The sequence below is a fragment of the Aulostomus chinensis genome, chromosome 8 (assembly GCF_037954235.1).
Source record: "Aulostomus chinensis isolate RoL2024-O1b breed Wild chromosome 8, RoL_Achi_v1.0, whole genome shotgun sequence".
Taxonomy (NCBI): domain Eukaryota; kingdom Metazoa; phylum Chordata; class Actinopteri; order Syngnathiformes; family Aulostomidae; genus Aulostomus; species Aulostomus chinensis.
The window spans coordinates 21700802-21718549 of NC_141327.1; the positions used below are offsets into that span (position 1 = coordinate 21700802).

General features: G+C 44.1%; 1 protein-coding gene across 6 annotated transcripts in view; it reads right to left on the reverse strand.

Annotated features, from left to right (window-relative positions):
• The window catches only part of lef1 (lymphoid enhancer-binding factor 1), a 41683-nt gene that overhangs the window by 15585 nt on the left and 8350 nt on the right, over positions 1 to 17748 (reverse strand). For all 6 annotated transcript variants that reach the window (XM_086211671.1, XM_086211670.1, XM_086211674.1 and 3 more), the window contains exon 4: positions 2400 to 2532. In XM_086211671.1, the coding sequence (XP_086067797.1) occupies positions 2400 to 2532 (133 nt within the window). The remainder of the gene's footprint in view (positions 1 to 2399; positions 2533 to 17748) is intronic.

The window sequence follows — 17748 nt, forward strand, 5'->3', positions numbered from 1 at the left end:
CATAGAATAAGGTTTAAATGTAAAATGTTCAAAGGCCCTCTGCTCGACCTTATACCGGCGATGCAGCCCTGCGCATATTAGCTCTCCTAATGAGAAAATCCATGATTGTTTTTCATAATTAACGAGCAGATCAAAGTCTGAGCCCACTGAGGAGGGCAGAGCAGCTATTGGTCGATATGAGAGAGAGGGAGAGAGAGAGACAGACAGAAAGAGAGAGAGAGCACAAAGAGAATAAGTGAGGTTTTTGGTTTAAGCATCTTGAGCATAGTTTGACACACATGAATATATGTCTAGAGAAATCATTTGCAACTAATTTTGCAACTGGATCGCTTGGACACGGATCGCTGTTGGGCTTCGAATGCAAAGATTGAAAATAGCAAGAAAAAGTCCTGCAGGGGCCATTTCTGCTCCTCAGTGTTTGTTAAAAACTTGGATGTCTCCAGAGTTGCAACAAGAACAGAAAAAAATTAAGGTTAAGGCTTCATAAATTCAAACACATTTCTAAAATTGTACATGTGGATGGTCTATTAAGTCGCTCACTTCGATGTCAACACAATTATTTCCTGCTTCCAGTTGAAAAATATTCAGCAAAATGTGTCTGATGCATGATTCCTCTGACATTTGTGGAACACAGTTTCTTTATGTGTCTCACTCCCTTCATCTCAATACACTGTGATCTCAGTTCTACGTTGTTATTTTTAGCTGGTCCCTCAGAACCTCCCAGCCTCATCATCATCATCATCACCTTCATCCTGTCTGATCCCTCCTCTGCTTTTCAACTAGGCAGCCGCAGGAGAAGAAAGCCAAAAGAAGAGAAAAGGTGTGGGACAAAAACTATGGAGGGCTCACGTCTTTTCGTATTCGTGAGAAGCTGCCAAAATCTCCAGCTGTGCAGGGCTGAGGAGCTCATCCAAACTGCCGAGGAGCTCCTCTGCAGCTGTCAGTGGTAGCTTGATGTTGTTACTGAGAGGCAAAGTGTAAAGAGGAATAGGGCAGCAGAGCTGTGTGTGTGCCATCCCACAAGCAGCTTCAAATGAGTTCATTGAGCAGGAACAAAGGATGACTTAGATGTGACATATTTTGGTTTGATAATCTATTTTTGACGTTTGTGTTTTCAGACCGGGGGGGGGGGGGGGCAATACTACACTCAGGTATTGGTTTAGTTATATTTAGATCATCATTCAGCCTTTTTAAAATGATGTTTTCATTAATCCCTTTATTTTTAAACTATATAAGCTAGAGGGCTTCATAAAACCAGTTTAATCCCATTTGCTTTAGAGGATATAAAAGGCTGTTAAAGCTCGGACAATCAATCCAGCACCTCTCTGTATCAGGATCACTATTCAGGGCATTTTTGCCAATTCCCAAGAGTAAGGTGGAAGGTTGAGTGATGAGAAAAAAAACAAACCCCGCTGATTTTCACTTTGCTGGAATCAGTATTCATTCACCTTTTTTCACTGCAAGGTATCAACTAGGTTGTTTTGTGTTCCGGTAGAGTTAGTACCTTTTTTGCAATCACCTCTGTCCAGGTTCCAAGCAAGCTTAGACGATACTAAAAGGTGATGTAAGAGCACTACGGAACTCATGCTGCTTGCAATTTGCTTTAGCTCCAGCCGGCGTGACCAGCAGTTCAGCCATTGGCCAGAAACCTTGGACCCGGCTATACTGTGACATTTCTTGTCAGCGGATACAGAGAAGCTGCAGCAGGACAGCAGATTCCAGGAAAGGAACAGGAGCACAACACACTGCTGGGAGCTCCAGAGCCAGGTCTGACCAGGTAGACTGATGGACACTGCTGCACTAAAATCATTGATTTTCTAAAGGGAGTCTGAACACGAGGAACAACGATACCACAAAACTGAAGCCCCATTGCTATGACCAGTAGTCAGTGGTCAAAGCAAGCTTCTCTGTCTTTGCCAGGTGGTCTTGTAGCTCAACCTTTGTGTATTTCTCAAAGCACTCAATCACAGCTTTCAATGGCATGACATCCAAATACTGGACTTGCCATTTGATTCATTGTCCCCCACCACAATGATTAGCAGCAAAACTAGCAGTCTAGCAGCAATGTGATATTTGGCTGCGAGCCATCCAGACTCAGCCAGGTGCTTGTTCTTAACGTGGTAGCATAGTGCTACAACTACTACTAAACTGAAGAGAAACAGCACACAATTTACATGTGACTTTGTTGCTTTTTCTGGATGAAATGGTCCCTCACTGAGCTTCGTTTGGCACACTTCACGTTTTACCTCAGGCTGCTAAGTAGCAAATCCATTAGCGGAGGGTGTATGCAAATTAACCCACAGGCCGACATGCATAACCTCTCAAAAATGCTCTAGGTAGTTAACCGGTTAACTATGGATATCCCTCATCATCAGTGGCTTTCATTACTTGGTGTCTACCTTGTTTGTTGTTGGCATCCTGGGGGTGATGGCCAGAATGGGATCCTGGAGCGAAGTGCTCGTCACTGTACGTGATCAGTGGGGTGAGTGGGTGGACTGCATGGGACGGCTGCACCACTGGAACTTTGTTGGACTGTGGAGAAAAACATGAGAGGCTTAAAAAAATATATGTGAAAGTGATGACATTATCTATGAGTTTGAAGCTGCATAATTCCAAGAATATGTCCCATTCCCTAACACATGACCTGGGAACTGGTACAGCACATGCTGTGCGGGTGGTCTATTGTGCCTCCGAGCCTCTTTACTGATGTGGGTGTAGCTTAAGAGTATAGTCAAGAAAAAAAGCAGCTAATAAAACATTCCTACAATTGCTTCTTTTTTGTATTAGTCTGAGGCCAGCACCTCAAAACTTTGTTTTGTCTAGGTCAGCAGGAGTGAAAACACTGTTCCCTAAAGAAAGGAGGAAAAACTACTCAAAGAGGTGTGTGAGCATGTTTGAGACAGCTGAGGAAAGACGCAAAAACAGAGGGAGAAAACAGGAGAGAGCGAGCAATAGAGCAAAGGGAAGGGAGAAAAAAAAGGAGACTCGCAGGGTAGAGTTAGAGCAGAGGTCTTAGGCGGGAGATCAAAGGCAGTCATTAGCTGGTGAATAAGGGGAGTTCATTACAGAGCAAGAGCCGGGGGAAGTAGAGATGAGGGATGGAGGAGGAGGAGAAGGGGGGTTGGCTATGGAGAGAGAGAGCACGAGTGAGACAGATGTCTGCAGCGGTACTTAATGCAGGGGTATAATCACGTCAACAGTGGCCTGGCCACAGGCCCCCATCCCTGGCTGACTCAGAGACCTGCCTCCTGACAACTAAAATAGACTGAGCCTGGCCCAAAAATCCTGGCCCCAGCCAACAGTGCTTACATGCTTCAGCAGCAATGAACACATGGTAATGCTTAGCCATGCTAAATGTACTATTTACCATCTGAGCCCAGAACTGAGCTGCAGTCAGAATATCACCTCCACAGGATCTTTGGCTAATCACAGAGACACCAGTGCATTGCTGGGTGATGGGTTCATGGAATGTGATCAAATTCTCTTGCGGGTCCCGTCACCTGATTTATAATGTTGCTGGAGGTACATGAAAGAATACAACTCAGGGGAGATGCATTACTAAGAGACTGTTCTTTATTAGTTTTATTACTGTGTTTTCCTGGTGACGTGTTCACCAAGGCGACATTCCTAAGTGTTAGGTGGCGATTGCTGCCCCTCCTCGCCCACTCCCACCATACACTCACACACACACCCTTGGACAGAGCAGTGACTGGAATGTCTGCATTTCCAAGAACCTCTCACTGACTGGCACCGCGCTCAACTTAAGACCCCCCACCTTCTGGGAACGTCCTAACTGGGAACACAAAGTGCACTATGTGCGGCATGGTGAGCTTCCAAAGATTTCTTAAACCACATGAAGCACCGTCCATGTCCAACTCATTACTGAGCTGAGAAGCTCATCTTCCAGGGCCAATCCCTCTCCCTCTTTCTCCTTTTCATCATCTAGAATGACGATTTTCTCACCAGCTACTCCCCACTGTACCTTTTCGGACTGCGAATACTGCAAGTTTAAATAAAAACAAGAGGAAGTCTCTTCTCAAACTTCAGCCATGATGCGGAGGCTTTGACGCTGGCACAGGTGAGTGAGGTTGCTTGACCCAGGTCAGCAAGAGTCAAAGGTGACTGGATAATCTCTTAGTGTGGGAATGTCAGACCTCATCCTCCAGAGGGGAAGGCTTTAGGGCTGTTAAGCCTAAAGGAAGGCTGACCAGACCAAGGCATCAGGGACAGGCCTCCACCAGAGGCTAAATGATAGCATTCTCGCCCATATTATTTTACGCCTCTCCACTCCCATTTGTTATCCTGTGGGAATGTGATAAGAACCAGTGGGATTATCATTTCGGCTGGAAGTCTTCTTGAGCTTGTAGGTGACAGAACAGAAAATAAAAGAAAAGAAAAGAAAAGAAAAAAAACAGGTGGAAACTAAAGTTAGTCTCTCGTATTTGTTCAAAGAAAGCGGCGATGGACTTCGGGGCACCTATGAAAGCGAGAGCTTCTGCCACAGAAGAGACGGCCTCTTTTGTGCTTTTCCCAGTTATAGCTGTCAAATCTCATTAGACTCAACTTCTTCATAAACTGCCTCCATTGTAGCAAAATCCACCAGCGAAAAACTTTTGTGGCCAATTTCTGGCTATTTAGATACACATTTTCACAAACTGCATGCCCTAACTAACCATGGTAAACTTCTTCAAGAAAAGAATAAATTGCCATTTAGGAGTTTTAAGTACTGAAACACGATGTGGGTTCACAGGCCCAGTAGATTCGGTCAACTATCAATTAGGCCATTTAGTATTCCCAGTTACACGAACAATGGACGAATCGATTTCTTGATGGAGGTATGTCTGCCTCTGGAGCTGTAAGAGGTGGAGCAATGAGGCTTTCTTCCAGTTGGCCTTACATACGAAACAAGTTAGCAAGCGTCACAGGGCTGCATATTTCTCCTTGTCTGCCCGGTCATGTCTTTGTCCTTGCTTTAGCACCCAACGTGATGATATTGTGTGCTGTTTGACTTCTAGTTTAAACAACCACAGTGGAACCTACAGAACATGAGCCTATTTTGGGCCTTGGCATTGATTTTATAGAAATTCAGTTGGACCTACTGTATGTGAATCTTTAAAGTCCAGTGAGACTATACATGAAATGAAACATTTCCAACCTCATGTAACTGACTAATCAATTAATTGACCCATTCGGTCTTCTATAACTGGAAACAGAATATCCGATAATTACGTTGATTACAGATTCATGGATAGTAAGAAACAACAATACAGATAACTGTTAGCTGGAATCCTCTTACAACTTAATACGACAGTAAAAATGTCAAAAATATATCAAGATTGACACAGCTACAATTCACAATGCGCTAAAATATTCAATTTTATCCTTCAAAGCAGAGATGTACTGACATGCTGGCCTCTTTGCAGGTTTTGGCAAATTCACACACACAAAGGCAGGACATCATTTTATCTATTTTGTGGCATTTAGTTTGTGACAATCAACTGACCACAACCACCAGAGTCATGCCAGGTTGCAGCAAATTGATCCTCATCCCTACTCTAAAAGCCTTCAGCAGCTGCAGCAGCAGCAATAATGTGGCAATGGAGGGCAGCCATATTGGAGGTCCCTTTATTGTATAGGAGAAATAATAGGCTTAGGATCTTTCTATTCATATTTTTCAGGGACAGAAAAAAATAGAGGCAGTGAGGATTGAAAAGAAAACGTTGCATTTGGAATTTCATATCAAGCCTTGGCCGGCCTTTTTAAAGAACCCCTCAGATGTGGTTTTAAGAGAAATTCATTGTGCGGAACCGAAGCTGGCAGGGAGCCCTCCGTGGAGGAGACACTCCAGGATGTTTCAGCACAGGGAGCCAGTGACTTGGCGTGCAGTCTGAATTTGGGGGTGGGGAAGGGAAATGGGACGTTACATTTTTCTTTTCTTTTCTTTTGTTTTTTTCTGAGGGTGGATTTACTGATGGCACGCCCGAGTCTGAGCTGGTATTCTGTCAGATTCCACCAACATCCTGCAATGGTTCCTGAGCACGTGTCCATGTGGTATAGTTAGTAACGAAGTATCCCAGTTATATTGCCTTTTAAGCATCTCTCTCCCTCTCTCCCCTCACAGCTCGGCTTTTGTACACCACTCAATTATACCACTTCTGCCGAGTGGAGTGGAAAAAAGGGAAAGCAGGAATTTTATAATAATCACTTCCCACTTCTGTAATTTATATGCAATGAGGACTCTTCGCGCCTGCAGCTACAATCAAGTGTGTAGAAACCATGTGAGGTGTTTCACAAACAGCTGGGGAGATGGCAGCACGAGCGGTGGCTATGGATTCCCATGCTGCTAAATCTTTTCACTAAGAAGCCCTTCTCACCCCTTCTCCTTCAAAACTCAACCTCACCTACTCGTGGGATTTTCTGCACTCTGGAGGAAAAGGGTTCACAGAAGAAAAAAAAACAGCTTGGGATATGAACAGGAGGAAAAAGATTAAGGATGAAATCTGTTCAAACTTTGCTGTAAAGTTCCAACAAAATGAAACAATGGCTATCTGTGGAAATTATTTAAAGCTGTTGTTAACCACTGGCAGAAGGAGCACACCTTCCTCAGCTTGACTGATTAGCTACTGTTTCCAGTGACGACATTTCCAGTAAAGATTACAGGTGGAAAGTGTTGCTCAAAATTACTGAATGAAGAAAAAGGTGTGTCCAGGACAGACCCTCAGACTAGGTATTCCAGGTGTGTTTATGTGTAACTTTTCCAACCTTTTCCCAACAAAGTAAGCAAAAATTCCCCCATAGTACAGTAACTTTACAGCATAGGAAAGAAAGCGACTGTATTAGCCTCCTCCCCTCTTTCACTACCAAATCCAGTGGAGACCAACCTGAGGAAGCTTAAATAAATAACCAATTACCATTCGTAGAGCGGGTTGAACCTCACCAGCTTTGAGTGGAGTGCTAAAAATGGAATGTTTTATTGGCAGGATGGCTCTTTGTCCAGGGGGCTTAATGTAACGAAACCCAATTAATGGAGAAGAAAGCCCGGCCGCCAGCAAGTGGAGGAGCGCCACGTGCCCGGGGTAATGAGACGAACAAGCGGAGCCAACCACAGGGACGGGAGTGGAGGAGGCTACAAATAACAGGAAAAGCCTACCCTGGAGAGAAATTTACATCTGTGAAGCCCCCAATCTTTCCTTCTCCCTCCTCCCTGCATTTTAATCATAAATCCCGCAAAGTAGTCGGTTGAACATTTTAAGGGAGGCAGTGACACTAAAGGAGAAGGCCACTCCGTAAAAATGTGAAAAACACAAAAGGGATGAAAGATCAAGTCACAAACTTGAAATGATGGTGAATGACATAAATAAGCTTGTATCGCTTATTCAACATTTTAGTGGATAAGTTTCAGCACTAATTTATCATGTTAGGAAACTTCACGCTATCCTTTAGAAACATTTCTCAAACAAACGGACAAACCACATGTCAAACACTTCCCCTCGACACACCCGACCAACATATTAGGCATGGAATCCACACACACACAAAAAAAACAACTCAATAGGCAAATAATGTAAAATACGGTCATGCTGCATGGTGAAAGGATCAAGGACTAAACCACGCATTTAATGAATTTAACACATACATGCTACATATGAACACAAAGGAGTTATTAACAGCCACGTGTCTTCTTTCCCACCACCAGCAGCACAACTGAATAGGACGAGGTGGATTACCCATCATCCTTCAGCTGGCATGGAAAGCGTGTGCTCCGAGCAAACCAATCACGCTAGTTCTCGTACTGACATTCAGCACAGAGGATAATTTGTGTGAAATGGAGCTACCCCAAAGGAAGAGACTTTATCCGCTTTTTAAAATGTTCAACTCTTAATTTCTATATGTCGCGGAGCTATTAAAAACTAAGAGAAGAGAAACAGAACATTACAAATGATCCAACTGCTGGTTTTCCCCCTATCAAGCTACAATGAATTAAGCAGAAAGAGTTGAGAAGAAAGAAAAGTTAGAATCAATCCGTTTGTTTTTTTTTTTTGAAGAATTTGGTTTTGATGTTGAAGCTGCTATAGGAAGTGGAGTTGGACAATAATTTAGCACCTTTTTATAACACTTTTAATGTAAATTTTTGTGGTGATATTTTTCTGCTACTGAGAAAACTGGTATAGATTTGGGGATTGAATTATTTGCTACATGAAGGATTATTGCTGTGCTCACACTACTCGAGCACCTTGTGGAAGTTGATCAGCCCTGAGTGAGGTTGGCTCTTCCACTGTTGTGCTTGCACGCTTTGTGTGAGTGTGTGTCTGTGTGTGTGTGTGTGTGTGTGTGTGTGTGTGTGTGTGTGTGTGTGTGTGTGTGTCTGTGTGTGTGGCGGGGGTTGGGCTGCAGCTCTGGCAGAGCCCTGGGCGAACTGCAGGATGTTCACCTTGCGGCGGGGCACAGGGCTCATTATCACAGCAGGACCTGGTCACATCAAAGGACTGAGGAAAGGGCAAACATTCTGCTGAAGTGCCACTGTCGGCAGGCCTGCAAGCACACACGCAAACACATACACAAAGGCAGACCGCACACACACTTGAGCCCCCGCTGGGCATCTATACCCCCCACAAGAACATGACTGCTCTAACACCACATTTCCTGAGTCCTATTGAGATTTGCTAACTGAAAATTGCTACCATGATAGCATATATGTGCCATATATGAGCACTAGGAGCACAGACCTCTGGTGTACCTCGGCATCGTCAGTCTGTCAAACTGCCTTCAGCTGCGTCACAGGCTCCTCTACCTGATCAGCTGTGTGTTTCAGAGAGTGGGGAATTTAAATCCCTGGGCCCGATGTTTGAACTCAGCCTTTAAAGCTGACCACAAGCAGAACACTTTTAGAGCACGCTTTATTTTTCTTCCTGAATCAATCAGCAAGCCTCTCCAGAACTATTTATAGCAACTCCACTGCTGCATTAACACACTGCATGATTTATCATTAGAAGCCAGCTCTGGTCTGCTGAGTAGCTACATTCATGCCAGGCAGCACTCTGGTGCCAACATCCACATTCAACAACAACACTCGAAGGCCCTGAGAGATGTACACAAATAAAATCGCAGCACAAGCTAACTTGGTGTGGCTTGTGTGCTAAAGCGTTAGCCTTGGCACAATGGCGGCGATGGAGAGAAAGAGGGAGCGAAAATGCGCTGCAGAAAAGTGCTGATGAGTTGCCTTATGCAGAGGCTTCATAGATCTGTCGAACAAGAGCGGATTTGCCTGCTACACCTAGATAGTGCCCCCCCCCACCACCACCACACACACACACACACCCCTCAGCTTTCGCCCAGGTATTCTGGGCATGAATGGCTGTCAGTTTGGATTTGGGAGCTCAGCGTTGAGGGGGAAAATAGAGTCTGGTGGGGGTCTTTGTGTGTCTCTACCTGTGGAGACGAGAGCTAGAGACAGTGCTCTAGTCACTAAGCGCTAGCTAGTTTCATTGCAACATTACCCATTACATCTATGGAAAGGAAGCGGTAAATATTAGCATTGCTAGCTAGCAAGAGAGTTCGAGGAGGGCAGACAGTAAGCAAGCCAGGGCAGCTGTGCAGTGATTGTGGGGAAGGTTTTCTATGGCACACACAAGGAAATTGTGGCTGGCGAGCTGATTTGAATGAGAGCTGCTTCTGCCTGAGCTGTAGAGAGTATTGACCTAGTTTTCCTTCTGTATTTTACTGAGACAGATGAACACCCACCCACATAGTGTGTAAGAATAGAAAGAATTAAAAATATTGATAGTTTAGTGAGCCTGCACTAATTATTTATATTATGAAAAACACGATCACTTACAAAAAAGTCTGTATATTGCAGATGACATTTCTTTTGATCCAGTCAAATCTGTTGGTTATGTAATGTGTTCTGAAGCGCAGGTCAGCAGGAACCCGCTTGCCTCAGGTGTTATGACACCTGTGTCCTGGCCTTGTTCTGAACTCTTCACCCCTTAGTCACATGACCAATGCTCTTTTCACCTTCTGCACATTCTAAACACTCTCTCTAAATGATGCTTGTACGCTACATGTCAAACAACAAGGCAAAGCAATACATCTCAGGACAGTATGGCTGCTTATCATAATGAGGCATGATTTACTTTTACAGCACATTCATGGTTGTGGATCACATGGCAAACCTTATTCACATTATGGACTGTACAACAATACCAGCAGCCCACTGTTCGGGTGTGATTCCACGTTTTAAGGGATTAACTGGTAAAGAGTATCAACAACTGGCTTTCAGCTTGGAATTAGTCATCAATCAAACCGTGCGTTTTAGGGGTTCTTTCTAACAAGGCACACATGCCCCTGCTAAGATCTGAATGAAACACACAAAGCTATTCAAATCTGATCCTCTTCGAACAAATAGCTTTTCTCCATCCCCATAGGAGCAGGAAACACATCAAGAACCTCTCGAAGGAGCTGAACGGTCACATGACAGGTCCGCCCTGTCAATTAGCTTTGTGGCAGGGTTTCAATACATACAAAACAATGACCATGTACAACATGGCAACAGACAACGTCTGCTTATCCCAATACCTGTAAAGAAATGCTAATGATGACTTTCTGGAGCACAAAAGGGACTTCTTAAGCTCAGGGCAAATGGTTACAGCATCATTAAAGGATACATTCATGCACCTGATGCCACAGATCTACATGATAAGCTACACAATGCGCACGCTGGGCTTGTAATTTAGCTCTTAGGTGCACTTATTGATAGTGGGAGCCTCATGAAGGTCTACCCTTGGTTTTTATGTAATTGTCAAGGAAACTTTGGAAATGCCCCCCTCCCCCCCCACAAAGAAATGTGGATCAGGTGCATTTACATCAAATGATTTGAAGGGAGTCTATATAATGTGTTCTTTCATCGGTAGATGACATCATAGGCAAAATTACGTACGTCTGAAAGAAAAAGTAAAAGAAGACGCCATCGTGGCCATCTACTCTTGACAGATACAGAGAAGTCTTGAGAAATTGCTTTCATTTGGACAAGACGTAATTGTTCTTTTGCGCCACCTTATCCTTTTGCATGCTGCACGGAGACTAAGACAAAGTTTGTGTACATCACTTATTTGAAGAACTGATTTCAGATCCCACTTTGTCCATGCACATTTATTCTTTTTTTGGAGAAAGGCAAAAAAAAACAAAAACAAAACAGCTCCCGCAAGCACACGAACTTCTGTAGCCATTTTCATCAATGACTTTTTTGAGCAGATAAGTTGAAATGATCATCAAAATACGTATACAGACACGACTTACAAGGAAAGCAATGTTAGACTGGTGACCCCTTGCTTTTTGACCTGTTTGTACAAAATTTCTTCTTTTGCATGACATTAAAATCATAATGATGATACATTGCAGATGCATCATATATTCCTCATTTTCAGCAGCCTTCATGGTGAAGATGGGTTGAATTTGCTGGGTAGTTATAGTGTCCCGCTATGTAAATTCCATATGCAGGTGCAATTCTCAGGTCTGACACTACTTAATATTTCAAACCAAAAACAACATGGACAACTATTCTGCTGTTTTGTTGTTTTCTTGTGAAAGAAGATGGTCTACGATGGGAGAATGGAAAATGTAGATTTGAGGTGCGGGGGTGCAGTGGTCACTTACATTTCAGCGTCTTTCATCTCAAAAGATAGGGGTACTGTGGAGGTGGATTGATTTGATGTTTTGATGCATTGTTTGATGACGGGCAGCTCAAAGTGGAGGATGCCTCTGTGATGTCTGTCCATTGGAGGACATGAAAAGCGTCACCTGGCCCCTGAGCCGTGGGTTATGGCTGCTAGTGGATTTAAGGGCTCCCGCTGAGCTGGACGGTGGCTCCATTGATGCCACATAATCCATTCAGTGTGACCTTTATATTTTTAGAGTCATCTCCACTTCCCTGTTGTTTAAAAGGCTTGAAGTGCCTGATCAACTACATTGATTCTATTAATAATATGCCAGTATACCTGATAATGTGTACACCCCATGAGGAAAGTAAGAACCTCCCATCACCGACTGAGCAGTCCGAGGATCAAAAGAAACAGAGCACAAGGCAAGCTCATCAGATGAGCAAACACGTTCTTGCTAGATATCTTGGTGGGTTTCATCATCCTGCATCAAGTGACTGCTGAGGAAAAAACAAAGCCTTGTTCTCATCCCTGTGACATCAGTGCACACACACACACAGGGAGGACTAGAAACAGAGTGATCATATATTTCCAATTAACAGGTCCAATAATATGCTTCCTTTGCCCTCCACACAACCTCCAAATAATTGTTTCTCAAATCCAAATAGCACGGGCTTTAAAAAACATACAAATAACTAATCTCATAATGTACTCTGGGTGGTATTAGTCATGAGCATCAAACTCCTACTACGTTTTAGATTTGCCTAAACTAAGAGCAAACATAATTGGGATAAATCTCCTCAGTAAGCCATATAAAAAGCAGAAGGGTGTAAATTGTTACACTACTGCGTGTTAAGACGCTGAAACAGTTGCACAGATCAGACGAAGTGCAGCAGCAGCAGCAGCAAGGAAAGAGGCATTCAGCTCTGTCGCTTTCCTCAGTGACTTGGGGCCACAGAGTTTTTCTCCAGCCGTAGTAAATTGGGCGCCTGGGGCAGGAGCCTTGGCCAAGCTTGCGTTTCAGAGCCGACTGTGGAGGGCATGAGGGATAGAGATATGGCACTGGCGGGGGGACGGGGTAGTGAATGGGGGAGGACTGGGGCCGCAGTGGAAGTGACATAACGCACATGTTTTAACACAAAGGCGACCTGGCTCGTTAGCACACTAACTAGCGAGCTCCATGGCAATCGGCACTCATCATTCTGTCTCCATCCACCTCGTCATAAATATGGCTACATCTGCAAGAGTAATCACTCCATTGTGCTACGATTTTCTGCTCTGCTGGACAACAGCATGGCAGCCTGCTTTTCAGCACCTCTCCCTATTCCCTCATTCCCCTCCTTCCCCTCAAGTGCCCTCGCCTGTTCCTGGCTACTCCTTTACCGGTGAGGCCCGTGTGTCTCGCAGATTACAGAGCTCCAGTCGCTCAGGTAACAGGAGTCACTAATCTGGCTGGGGTTGAATTACACATAATTGCCTCGGCACCGTGATTGATTTCAGCCCTGGAAAGGAAAAGACGACGGCTCCCCCCCCAAAAAAACACCCCCCCTTGCCTCTCTCCAGCGCTCGCGAGCAGCAGCCAAGACTCTCCATCTAGTAGGAGGCAGGAGGCTTTGAAGAGATCAAAGCCAAGGCCGGGAGCAGTTGCGCGCCCTGGGAATACGGGAGAGAGGCTTTCTGCTCCTCAGCCCTATTTTCTAGCGTCATGTCGGATTGCAGCTGTATTGCATTTCGCCAGTTTTCTTAATGCTCTTGGTTTTGACTTTGACATCAGTGATCCCTCTCGGTTTCTTCAAAAACAAGAGGGGAGGCGGAAAAAAGAGTGAACAAGGAAGAAAGAGAGAGGGAAAGGGGGGCAGAAAAGAGAAGGGGGAGAGATCTACCGACTGATTCTTATTTTCACAACTCCATAATTGGCCAGTTCAAAGGAGAGGAGGGGAGAATGTAGCATTTGTTTTCAATTCCACTGCCGATATGAAAGGAACGACAAAACTTTTATGGGTTTCCCAAAAATTGAAGACAGGCTTTTTTCACAGTCAAAGAACAGGGTGTTTTTTTATGGTGAAGACCACACAAAATGAAGTGATAGCAAAGCCCTCCTCTTTGTCCTCCCACAGAAAAACCCAGCACAGCTCTTACATCCATGCATGTGTCTGTGCATGCACATGTGAGAATGTCTCTAATATCCGTTTATGTGTTGGGGATTGTTTGACGAAAAAAAAAGCGGTTTGATGTTTAGCGTAAAAACAGGAGGCATGAAGAAAGATCGCAAGCTATATCCATCTATTCATTTAACAGCTTGGCTAATAAAGCCTAGTGGCGAGAAGGCACCCTTTGTACTGTAACTATGCCGTCTTATACCAACCTCCTACACTGGGGACCATTAATATTTCAGAGCTGTCAGATACACATTGCATGTGAGCCTTTTTAGCACTCACACCCACAGCAGAAAGAAATAATGAGCTTCTGAAAAATATGAAACAGTAAAGAGAAAGAGGGAGGGTGAACGCACCAGAGACTGACCAACTTCATACAACAGAGCAGCTATTGATCATAGCTCTATTTCTTAGCTGGACAAAGTGAGGGCTGTTTCAGCTTCTCTGAAGTCTGGACACAGCCGGCAGGATTTGCACCCATGTTTCACTCCTGTGGTCCTATTGTTCCCTTTGCTGCAGTTTACTAGCTAGAACACTGCTCGCCTCTATATTAGACCTACACGCTGTCAAGATGAAGTCAATAAAGCTATTCATGTTTTTACTCATTTTATGGCTGTGTCAGGGAACAGTGAGGTACTGTGATCAGCTTTCAGGGACTACAGTCAAGCTTCATCATGCTTTAAGACTAAACCAGACCAATTAAGTGAAACTTGTGCTGCCGGGGCATATTTATTGTATTTTTAGATAAAAACTGAAGCATGCGTGTATTCATTTTGCAGCATATGTGGTGCAGAATTGGGATAAAGATCCTAATCTCTAACAAAACATATTTGCAAGAGACAACTTCTTCGCTGTCTGTCCTCTTTAACTATATGCAGCCATCACAGAGTGAGCTGCGCAACAAATGGGCAAAAACCCACCATACAAGCACACGCTGCTCACTTGACTCCTTTTCTGATCCTCCCTTACAGGAAGTCCACACCCAGGCCATTCAAACAGAAGGGAGCATAAGGGACAACCTTGGCCAGACCCCTGGAGACCAGCAGCAAGCTGCTGGTGAAGAGTGAAACCCTCCGAGCAGGTGTTGCAGGCTTGAGCAGCGGTCTGTCCATGGAAGCCTGACTGGCTGGCTCCAGGCGACCCTGCTTGATTGGTTAAGCTACAACCGATTCAGTGGGAGGATGGGGAGCATAGAAAATGCCATCATATACGAGTGCTTCGAGCAGTGACACATGCCCCAAAATAAACATCAACCGGGGTTAAGCGTGTGCCTCCATGTCATGCTCACAACCGTGACCATTTCAGTGCTTTTAACACTTGTTATTCACTTTTATTTTCATCGCATTTTTAAATATGCATTTTGCCTCAACATTGGCATGTTTGCATTTATTCTATTCGAGTCCTACGATTGATTTTTTCTTTTTGTTTCCACAGACAACATGTTGGTGCACAAACTCTTTTGCCTTCAAGTTTCACTTAAGGCTTGGGTTTTGATTGCTCTGTCTCTGCATCTGAGTCCCAGTTTTGAACTCAGTTGTTACAATCTAACAGTAAACAGTGATCAATAAGGTATTAAAATGCACCAAATATAATGTAATCCACATGCCATCAAATATTTTAAAAATCCAGACAATTAAAAGGTTACATTTTTGTTCCTCCTATAAAGACAACAACTCATACATGTAGCTCTTGCTGGAGAATAACTCTGTTGAGCTCCATTTCACAAGATGAAACACACTGATAAGGTGATTGCAACCACATGGCGTCATTATCGCCATGCATATGGAGTAAATGTGTCAACCAGCATCACCGTACAGTGGAGGACGAGACGAAACCCTGGCGTTAATGGCACTGTTTATATAACAGCGAGACCCAGCAGCACTACAAAGAGTTTAAGGGGCCAAGTGTTTCTTCTGTGTGAGGTCCCTGGTGCGGTACTTTATGTGTGCTCACAATTTTCACTGTTTGATAGAGCTGCACAGCAGATGACATCAATGTCAGCGTGGCTCTTTGATATATACACTGCCTAGCTGGGGAAAAAAAAATACCGATTTGGTGTCTAGGTCATAAAAAAGGCAAATATAATGCTGTCTTTTGACAGTTATCATCTTGATTTATTTTTAGACTAAGACATATAAACATAAAGGCGGTTCTGCACGAAAGAAAATGAAATGAGCTGTAATCATATGGAACCCAGCTGCTTTAAATGCGTGCTGCAACATTCAGCTTTAGTAAACTTGGTGCAGCAAGTCCATCCTGTAGTGACACTTAAGGGTGCTGGAAGCCGCCATCCAGAATATTTAGTGTGGACACAGAAGACTGCTGGTAAATGTAGTATTCTCTTTAACAAGGATCTTCTACGGTTGAGCTGGGGGCATGAGCTCAGGACACATGGCACTGAGGGACACCAGAACGGTCCTACCACAATCCCGTTAGGTAAGCCTGGGTTAGTGATTCCACGCTGCGAGACACTGGCTAGCAGATCCGTCACGTTCTCACTACATCAAAGGAAAGTGCGGCGCTGAACCCACCACTCCCCGACACCCCCTCTTTCTCGCCATGAGGATCTGCAATCGAGGGTCCAAAGGGAAAAAGAGTCCACAGCACTGGAGAGGAAGCGCTCTGAACCCCCACCACCCCCATCCCCCCAAACACTGTAGAAAAACCCAGCTTTAAAAAAAAAAAAAAATCAGCATTCTATCCATTTTCCTCCTCAAGCTGTTGGCTTAGACGACGAGACCTTTCCAACACAGCTGGAGATCACCTGCACATCTTCACAGTTAGGTGGAGAGCCTTGCTCGCTTCCTTTATTAGAGCATGTAAAACAAGAGCAGGTGTCTACACAGCAGCAGTAACATGCTCTGAAAATAGATTTTAGGTCATCTAAAAATACGTGTATTGATCTATATTTAGAATCTGTCATTTCTAAACCCCGGCTTGAGTTTGGACGGCTAAAAGAAACAATCAATCACAGACACAATCCTCAGAGGTCCTCTTCCTCCACTCGTCAAAACCACAAGCGATGACATCCAAAATGCTTTGAAGACCAGACTTCACAAACACTCTTTGACGCAGCATTATGACAATTCTGACCAAAATTGTAAACGCATGTGTCATTTGTCAACTGAACAGTAACACAAAAACAGAAGCCGGAACACAATCATTCCTTATCTTGATAATCTATCAAGGTTTTACACATCAATGTCCCAAGTAGAGACTTTTAGATTTGGCATTAATGTGAAATTACTGCGTTAATCTAATTAAGAATGGCCTGAAACTGTACGGCGGATGCACGGTGGAGACTTTTTGGCGTTAGCATGGACGCAGGTAAACGCCTGGCTGCTGAGCTCCAAGCTGCAGCATTCGGCAGGCACCGGATGGCATCTCCTGGTCAGCATTGATCACTGGTTGTGATGTATTGATACTGGTTGTGAAGCAGCATTCAAGACAAGTCGCAAAATTGAAATTCCAACCTGAATATTGTCCTTCCGTTATTACTGCCTTCACACTATTGGTTAAATCAGAAGTGTCAAATATGCCTGCCAAACAGAAGACAATTCATTAAATTTCACAGATTGTATCAGTCCAAATATCAACAGCTGCTTACTGTTGAAGAAGTGGAGTCGGGAATCTGAACTGAGTTTCTGACCTGTAATTTCTGAATTGAATTTATTTTTTCTTAACTCTGAGTTTGTTTCCTCCCAGACTTTGAGGTGTCTTAACTGCAGCTTAAGAGCTGACCAGCAGTCAGTGGACAGAGCTAACTCACCTGCTCTGGTTAGCTTGATTTTAAACTCATCTCACTTGTCGGAGCAGTTTTTTTTTCCTCCATGTTTACTCACAGTAGCTCTCGATGGCATCATGTACTCAGGCACGCCTTCTACCACGCTGATTGACAGCCATCATAATCGATCTATCAGAGATGTGATCTTCAGCTG